A 9796-nucleotide genomic window follows, 5' to 3' on the forward strand; every position below is an offset into this window, starting at 1 on the left:
TTTTCTCTGCAAACAATCATCTTCCACACAATACGGTTAATCCTTTGTTACAGCAAGCCGGTGAGATTGACAACCTCATTTGTTTCGTTGGGGCAAAGTACTTTGGTTGTGTTGTGCAGGTTCCACGTTGGCGCCGGAATCTCTGGTGTTGCGCCGCACTACATCCCGCCGCCATCAACCTTCAACGTGCTTCTTGGCTCCTCCTGGTTCGATAAACCTTGGTTTATTTCTGAGGGAAAACTTGCTGCTGTGCGCATCATACCTTCCTCTTGGGTTGCCCAACGAACGTGTGAAATACACGCCATCAGTACCTTAATATCCAGTAGATTCCCTTGAGGCCCGGCTGCCACCGGCTGGTAGGACAAAAGATGTTGTGCAAGTTTCTCATTGCGAGCACGTACGACTATAATTGGAGCACATGCCTATTGATTGCTTTGCACTTAGACACCGTTTTATTATTATCTGCAAATGCCCCGCTTGATTGTTACATGAGTTTCTCTCATCCATGCAACGCCCATTATCCGTCCCCGTGCCTACAGTATTTTAATCCTGCTGTTTACTATAATCACTACTGCTGTCTCTGTTACTCTGCTGCTGTTATTTCACTATCGCTACTGCTATAAAACTGTTACTACTGATAAACTCTTGCGAGCAAGTCTGTTTCCAGGTGCAGCTGAATTGACAACTCCGTTGTTAAGGCTTTCAAGTATTCTTTGTCTCCCCTTGTGTCGAATCAATAAATTGGGTTTTATTACCCACGAAGACTGCTGCGATCCCCTATACTTGAGGGTTATCACACATCAACTTTCAGGGTTTTGGCACACAGCTCCCTAAAAAATCTTCTTAGCTCTGCAATAGCCACATACATTTCCTTAGATGCAATTCCCTTGAGCCCAGCCGGCAACACTCGCTGCAGAAGTATGTGGCAATCATGCGTCTTCATACCGGTAACCTTACAACCATCAATATTCACACATCTTCCCCAGTTTGCGCAATAACCATCTGGGAACCTAGTGTTTGCCAAATACCTACACAAATGTCTCTTCTGTTCCTTCGAAAGCGTCCACGGTGCAGGGGGCTTCGCATAAGTTATTGTTGCATCATCATCATCCTTCACAATTTTCTTCAACCAATACTTCTCCCAGATTTTGAATTTCTTCAAATCAATTCTAGCACTAACAGTGTCCTTATTCCTGCCCTCAAGTTCAAGTAGTGTACCAACAATATTGTCACATATGTTCTTCTCAATATGCATCACATCTAAGTTGTGAGCTATCTTAAGTTCTGGCCAGTACGATAGATGATGTAAGCTGACTTTCAGGTGCCATGTTGGTTCACCGGGTACAGTTGCACGCTTCCGCTTTCTACTTATTGGATTTTTCCCATGTTCAAAATCCTTAACCCTTTCTACCTTCACAGCTACCTCTTTGGGTGTGTACTTCCTTGGTGGATCTCTAGTCTCAGTTTTACCATTGAAAAGTCTGCTTCTCCTGTATGGGTGATTTTTATCAAGAAATCGCCGATGCCCAATATATCCAATTTTGTTTTTCAAAGATTCATGGCAAGGATTCTCATCGCAATGCACACACGCATGAAATCCTCTTGTGCTTCGGCCTGACATAGTGGCATATCCAGGATAATCATGAATAGACCAAAGAAACGCAGCATGCAATGGGAAATATTCCTCTGTGCATGCATCAAATGTCCGCACACCACTCCATAGCTGCATCATATCTTTTATCGGTGATTGCATAAATACATGAAAATCTTTCCCTGGGGAATACTTTCCGGGGATTAGCAATGCCATCATGTAATTCGATTGATCCATGCACATCCATGGTGGGAAGTTGTAAGGAATGACAAAAACAGGCCACATACTGTAAGGATTACTCATACTTCCAAAAGGACTGAAGCCGTCTGTGGCAAAACCTAGTCTTATGTTACGAGGATCTTTAGCAAACCAATCAAACCTGTCATCAAAGTGCTTCCATGCCTGACCATAAGCAGGGTGCCTCAGTACATTGGGCTCAACAACCCTCTTCTGTTTGTGCCATCTAGTATGTGTCGACATTTCCTTTTTAACAAATAGTCTCTGCAACCTTTTAATTATAGGAAAGTACCTTAACACCTTGTGAGGGATTTTCTTTTTTCTAGTAGGGTCTCTATATCTTGATAATCCACAAACATGGCAGTGCGTATCGTCCTTGTGATCTCCCCAAAATAAAGAACAATCAAACTTGCATGCATGAATTGTCTCATAACCAAGCCCAATATCAGAAAGAACACTCTTAGCATCAGCATATGATTTGGGAAAGTCCATATCTGGCAAAGCTGTACGTAAAAGCTGAAGTAAGAGATCAAATCCTCTGTTTGTTATCCGGCTGTATGATTTGACATGAAGGAGCTTAATAATGAACGACAACCTAGTGAAAGTGGTGCATCCCTCATAAAGTTCTTTTTTCACTGACTCAATTAGATCGGCATACATATTTGGCAGGTCAGGACCTTTATTTCCAGACTTCTGCAGTTCATCGATCATACTAGACGAATCATCAACATAACAATCACCATTGTCTTCCTCTTCATCGTTGTCACTATCATACGCACCATCATCGTTTCTATCCCGCCCTTCGTCATCACAAAAACCTTCCCCATGTCTAGTCCATCTTGTATACGTCATGGATATACCTGAACAATTGCAGTGATCCTCGACTGTTTTTATATCCTGACGTATCAGATTTAGGCAGTCCTTGCAAGGGCACAAGATTGATTCATCTGTATTGTCCAAGTGATCTCGCGCAAACTTGATGAAATCCCTAACACCTGCCATGTACTTTGTTGTGAACTTCTTGGTGCCATCAGTTATCCAACTTCGATCCATTGCCTACAATCCAGTTAAGAACATGCCAACGTTCTTCGGAACAGATCTTGACAACTGATTAAAAAATCTAGACCTAACGAACAATCAGGAGAACTCACCGATGATGCGTCTCGCCGCCACCACAATGGAGCCTTCACGGATTTCTTCTCACCTCGACGAGAACCCTAGTCGATTCGACTGTTAGCAAGATCACCTAGATAGCCGTGTCTGCTAGCGGCGCGACTTAAACGAGGCACCCTCGGCCGACATAAATATTAATAAGGAAATTATTATGTCGTAACATCTAGATCACACCATTGAAATAAATATGTAGAATAGACTAGTTACGGATCAAGATCAAAATTCTATATCTACCTTAGCGGTAACACTCTGCGTCGGTCACGCCAAAGCCCTGGTTCTATTCTTCCAAACCACAATTTTTACTTAATTATATATTTTCCTGACAAGTGGGTCACGCATGATATATAAAACTAATAACATTTAATAAAGTAACTTAGTATTATTGACCTGCTATGTGGGTCCGTTGTATATGCAAATCATGGTTTACATACACCACGATCTTTGATTTCGTCACCTATTAACAGACACGATGAAAGCCCTTCCCGCTTGGGTAATGGGTGACGATTTTTTGTTGACGAAAAATCATACCATCAAGCATTACCTTAAATTCTTGACGAAAGATGAATTCGTCACCTATAAGGACACATCCATGACGGTATGCATTTTCGTCACCAGGGTTTTCGTCAACAAATGTCCCATTTCTTGTAGTGGTTGTTAATGTTTATTTTTGTCATCAATCTTCTATGGGTGTAGTTATACGGTTGTCACATGGGTCATGGTCGGAGGACACGACGAGAGATATTTTTACCCAACATGGATGTTAGCACATTTTACGGATTGGTCATCCATCACCATAGGAGCCTATGCAGTTTTTGAGTTAGTTACTTGTGTTGCACCTTTTACTTTTCTTTTGATATGTCTGGATTTGAGCGTCTGTGTACATAAAAATTATGCAGAGATCAGATGTAATGCTTAAAAAAATTAAGTAATGAAGTGACATTTATCGAAAAAATTGTGATTTAATTGGGAATCAGTTGTTAGCTTGGAGTGCATTAATAGTGCGCCTTAATATGGTGGTTCTGGCGCCTGGATATGTCGTGTTTTGATGGAATTTGCAAAATAATGGTATATTTTTGGTCAAGTCTATGTATGAGGCGCTAGTCCAAGTGGATGCACTAATTAATAATAAGAAAATTTGAAAGATCGAGATCCCACTAAAAATTGGTACCTAACACGGGACGTCATCTTGACATTGTTGTAAAAATAATATAATTTTTCCATTATGAATATGTGTTTTGAATGTATATTTGCTCGTGTAGCTTGGTCAATTATTAAGGTTGTATCGAATTTATATCACCAACGGTTTGTTACAAGCATGATTGGCAATTTGGATACGGAGAATTCCACCATGTTATAAAACATATATATATATCCTCGTGGGAGCGATAGCTTTATGTTGGTCATTGTACTTCTGCATGAACGATGTTGCTTTTTATGCAGCAGAAATTTCCCTCTATATTGTAGGTCTCTACTCGTACACACGCTAGGTATGCACTTGGAGCCACTTGTAGCAATCTGATCATAAGAAACTCTTCATGGCGACATGCTACCAAGTAGAGCAAGCAGCCAAGGATATTTCTCACATTACGGATGGCGGTGTAACCTACGCATTGGCACATCGCCGCTTTAGGCTGGTTTATTCTTTATGTCGCATGTCAAGAACTTCCGTTAAACTTTTTATTTCAGATTTTTACTTTGTGTGCATCTAAATTAAGCAAAGACTGGGTGTAACTCGTTTGGTTGTATTGCATTGATACAAACTATTGAATTATAATTCTTTATCAAAAATAACCTAAATAATGTAGTGTGTTAAGAGTCAGCTCTTTTGTAGTTCTCTTCATCTATGTAGCTAGTTATTTTTAAGGTATTCTAGATATCATGTGCTACTGGTTTCTTATCATTTTGCTCCAGTACTAGTTAGTTTTGGACTTTTGGTCAAGACACTACCAGTTTTTTTGTATGCAAAGAACGCTTTGCTAATTTTTAGGCGATTGACTAAGTAAATCTTGGCCAAATTCTGAACCCTTGGAGTGTGTTATAATTCGTGGTGTATGTGAGTTGTACTTGGGTTTAGACTGAGAAAAATATACATGTACTATATTTGTATTGTGATTCTTATTGGCATGTGAGTTGCACATGCGCTCACACACATGAGTTGCAATTGGGATGCTACTGACACTTAGGTGACATGATACTACAGAGATTTAATTATAAATCTTAGTCATGTAAAAAAAACCCTATAAATCTTAGTTAACTTAGGCTGGGCATACTTTATTTGTCCACGAAAGAGTGTAGTTCCACAAAAATTTGGAATGCTAATGTTTTTAAAGTTTGCCCGTGTTTATATAAAAAGGATACCAACATTTATGACACAAAATTAGTATCATCAGATTCATGATAAAATTATTCTAACCATGTAACTATTTTGTTTCATAAATAATATTATATTTTTGGGAAAATTTGGTCAAAGTTTGGCTCTGAAAAGAAAGCTGGAAGTACACTCTTTTTATGGATGGAGAGAATACCCATAAAATAAATTAGCATTACATGATAAGACAATTACATATTAAATGGCTACATTTAGTTTTGGCAGCTAACTTCACTTGATTAGTGGTTTCGCTCGTGCCTTAACGCCCCAACCATGTAATTCAATGAGTTAGAACAGTAGAAAAAAAAATATAAGAAAGAGCGAACCTGAAATTCATTGTAATGTGCCCGATAAAATAGTGTATACGGTATACCATGCATGATAAAGAAAATATCTTAAATCAGATAACCAACCGCAGGATTGGGGCTACAAGAAAAACTCGAGATTTGTGAGCAGATCGAGATGGACTCGAAAGCAAATGAACTAAGTATGAGTGACTTCTGTGGGAGCACAAGAAAATGAATTGTTCTCTTAAGCTAACACTACCTCGCTTGATTTACATATTAAATGGTAAAGGGATTATTTGTTACTTCCTCCGTCCTAAAATATAAGGCACCTAAGGATTAGATTACAGTCAAACCGTACTAACTTTGGTCAAATATTTAGAGAGAAAAAATCTACATCTATAATGTTAAGAAAATATACTTTATGATAAATCTATTGATATTGATTTAGGATTGTAATTATGCATGTTTTGGTGTATAAAATAATTAAACATAGAAAATATTAACTTTTGAGTAATCCTTAGATGCTTACATTTATCTTTACAGCAGCGAAAATAGCAATCCACGGTCAAAAGAGGCTTTGCAGGCTGCAGAAACGTTGTCACCTTGAAGCAGCACTTGGAAAGGAGGAACAGCAAAGCAGCGCTACCACCACCTACCCGCATGAAATTCGAGCCATGCAGGTGCATCGATTTTCCGGTCGCCGCAGCTTGTTGATCTGCAGGCAGTTGAGAAAGCTGTGTTGGCCTCCATGTAGAGTCTGCCCAACAACCAATCTAACCAGGTTTGTCCGGGATATATAATGCCTGTGATTGACCCATGTTTCATCATCCAAGCAGCCTTGCAGTCACACAAGTAGCCAGACACGACAGTAAACGATCTCCAAGAAACTTGCTAGCTGCGGTACCGAGCAATGGCTTCCAATGCGAGCTTATTGGCCATGATCATGGCATACACGCTCCTCGCCGGCCACACGTGCCATGGCGCACGAAACTTGGCGGATACCACCCCGGCGGCTGCTCCTGCTGCTTCTGTTCCTTCTCTGCCGGCCGCGCCGACTTTGCCGACTCTGCCACCGGTGCCGGCCGTGCCCGCGGTCACCGTGCCAACCATGCCGCAGGCAACACTGCCGCCTATGCCTGCCGTGCCCACGGTGACCGTGCCAACCATGCCGCAGGCGACACTGCCGCCAGTGCCGGCCATGCCCGCGGTGACCGTGCCACAGGCGACACTGCCGCCCATGCCATCCGTGCCCGCCGTCACCGTACCCACCGTGCCGCAGGTGACATTGCCGCCCATGCCAGCCGTGCCTGCCGTCACCGTCCCAACTGTTCCGCAGGTGACATTGCCGCCTGTGCCTACCGTCGTCGTGCCGAAGCTGGCGCTACCTCCTATGCCCGCCATCGTCGTGCCCACGGTGACGACGGCGCCGATGCCCGCCATCGTCGTGCCCAAGGTGACGCTGCCGCCTATGCCCAACATCGTCGTGCCCACGGTGACGCTCCCGCCGATGCCCTCCATCGTCGTGCCGAAGGTGACGCTGCCGCCGATGCCCTTCATCCCCAACGTGAACGTGCCCATGCCGTTCCTGGCGCCGCCCCCTTCAGCGTAGGCGCGTTCACCTTGCGGCAGTGCCTTCGCCGTGTCCGTACTTGGCCAGATCACTCGGTTGCTAGTTGCTACAGAGTATTTGTTTCCGAAACGTGTTCCCTACATACGATGTGTCTCAGCTTGCCGTGTGATTCTTTTTGTACGCCGTGTAATGTATTGTTAACCTGAGTATTTCTCTGTTGCTTGTGGCATATACATATCATCGTTCTTCAGCACTGCTAAGACATTACTGTGCTGCTTATTGATTTTCGGCAAATTATATGAAACGAAGAATTTCTCTGCTGCCTATAGCATATTGCCATATACATATCATCTGTTGAATAAATTCAGTTAAGCTCTAGCGTTCGCTGTTAGGTGTCGAACATGTTCAGTTTCGTCAGGTTTACACTTAGCGTTTTCAGAGATGGAGAAGCATTGTGTGCGATCACGCCCGAGTCTCTAGGAACGCCGTGGGCTCGATCCGAAACGTGGGATGGCATGCTTGGGTAGGGATCGTGGTGATCATCGCGACATGCTTTGTTCATCGTTGAATAAAAGGAAAGAAAACGGAGAAAAGCGGCAAGTTGAAGCTGCACAAAAACACCGTCTCTCTGTTCTTGTTTCTCTCGCTCTCGCTCGATCCGGTGCCCGCGTGATTTCGTTGTTGTAGGGCTAAAGCTGACATCGTTCTTCATCACTACTAAGACATTAGTGTGCTGCTTGTTGATTTCGGCAAATTATATTAAGCAAAAGAACCCCACAAAAAATACAACTTTTACTATGGTTGGGAAATTTAGGAGCCCTTCAAGCTATTTAATCCGACGGTGGAAAAAATAGTAGTACTGGAAAGCACTGGAAAATAAGTACCGGAAAGTACTGAAAAGTACTGGAATTAATCATTTATTTTAGTTTAATGCAAGGGTAGTTATGTCATTTCGTGTTGACATGGCATCCCTCATCTCTCTGACTTCACCCTCAGCCATGGAGGCGGCCGCCGCCCTTTCCCATCCCCCATTGCCGCCCCTCTTCTCCCTTCCCACCGCCACCCCCTCCCCGCCGGCATACTGATTTGCGGCCCATCCACGCTCGCTCACCACCTCCATCCCCTAGCTCCTGAACAAATTACCCTTTCTGGCCACCCTCCCCGGTCGCCACTCCAGCATCTCCCTGGCCGGCGGCCGCGCCGTGCAGCGCCGCACTGAATTCGTCGCCCAGGACGACGTACACCACTCACACCTCACCGTCCGCGAGACATGGAGCTGTCCAACAACCTCCAGTTCACCCCCGTTGAACCACCGGGATGAGGCAGAGGAGGTGGAGCTGGTTGTAGCCGCCGAGAAGACTAGACGCCGTCGCGACATGTCGGAGGCAGAGCGCCTCTCAGTCGGCGTACCGGTGTGGCGCCGAGCCAAGGCAGTAGCCGCCAAGCGCAGTGTGAAAGCTGCGGGTGGCCGGCACGCGGCGTTACCAGACGTCGGTGCGACGTGTTGGAGGTAGAGCGCCGGCACGCGGCGTTACCAGACGTCGGTGCGACGTGTTGGAGGTAGAGCGCCTCCGAGACAGCGTCCCCGGCACGGCTGCCCAGGGGTGGTGGGACGCGTAGACCGCGAGCTTGCTGATGAGCATGTACGCGAAGGCAGGCCTCGCCAACGTCGGGTGGACGCTGTTTGACGAAATGCCACACGGGGCATTGGTGGTGTTGAACATGATGGTCAGGTGCTATTTGAGGTGCTTCCAGTCCACTGCAGCACTCTTTTTTGGGTTCAACCTCCTAGTTGTAAGTGCACTGATGGACATGTGCCCTGTATCTAAAAGTACAAATTCAGTAGGGATGCTGCATATAGTTTCAAACTCATTTTTTGACATTGACAACTACTCTAAATGCCACATGCTTTCTTGAGGAAACCCTGGAAGCAAAAAATGGTGAAGATATGTATGTAGCCACTCTAAAGCGTTGGTTAAACACGAATTGATCCCACAACCTGATGGTTGCAGCCAATATAGTCTGCTGGCTACTTTAAGAATAAGTTTTCGATAGTAAATAATTAGGCTAAACGTAATAACCGTGATGATGTTTAGTGGTTATGTACTAGGCTTTGAGCTTTTGTCTTGTGAGTTCACTCAGGTCGGGATTAACGGCCTTAGAGCACCCACAATGGGGCGCTTATCTACATGCGCCATGGATAAAATCCCAGTCGTTTCGGGTAGTCTCTGGCTGTTTTTATTGCACCAACTCTTGAGTCCGGCGCCTGAACTTTCTGTGCAAATCGGGGCTTCCAACCTGCTGGCGTTTAATGATTCCAGTAACTGGTTAGATTAATGTCTATTTTAGTGCACTGCGGGTGCTCTTAGTGACATTTTTTATCTATCTTTCATACTGTCAGATTATTTTCCATCATTTTCTCATATATATGCATAGGCTGAAGAGCTTTTCCAAGATTTCCTCTTTTGTTCAGTTAGCCTTCGCAATATAATGTAAGCTTGTTTATTGTTCTTCTCGTGCGTAGGATAATAATGTTCTGCAGATCTAGGTATACAACTGCACAGTATGTA

At 44.0% G+C, this 9796-nt stretch overlaps 1 protein-coding gene across 1 annotated transcript; it reads left to right on the forward strand.

The window, feature by feature from the left end:
• Nucleotides 1-6566: 6566 nt before the first annotated feature.
• LOC124700723 (vegetative cell wall protein gp1-like) lies at nt 6567-7265 on the forward strand. Its single transcript, XM_047232809.1, has 3 exons — nt 6567-6740; nt 6831-6983; nt 7110-7265. The coding sequence occupies exons 1-3, from the start codon at nt 6567-6569 to the stop codon at nt 7263-7265; spliced, it is 483 nt and encodes a 160-aa protein (XP_047088765.1).
• The last annotated feature ends 2531 nt before the right edge of the window (nt 7266-9796 follow it).

Source organism: Lolium rigidum, chromosome 3 (assembly GCF_022539505.1).
Source record: "Lolium rigidum isolate FL_2022 chromosome 3, APGP_CSIRO_Lrig_0.1, whole genome shotgun sequence".
NCBI classification, from domain to species: domain Eukaryota; kingdom Viridiplantae; phylum Streptophyta; class Magnoliopsida; order Poales; family Poaceae; genus Lolium; species Lolium rigidum.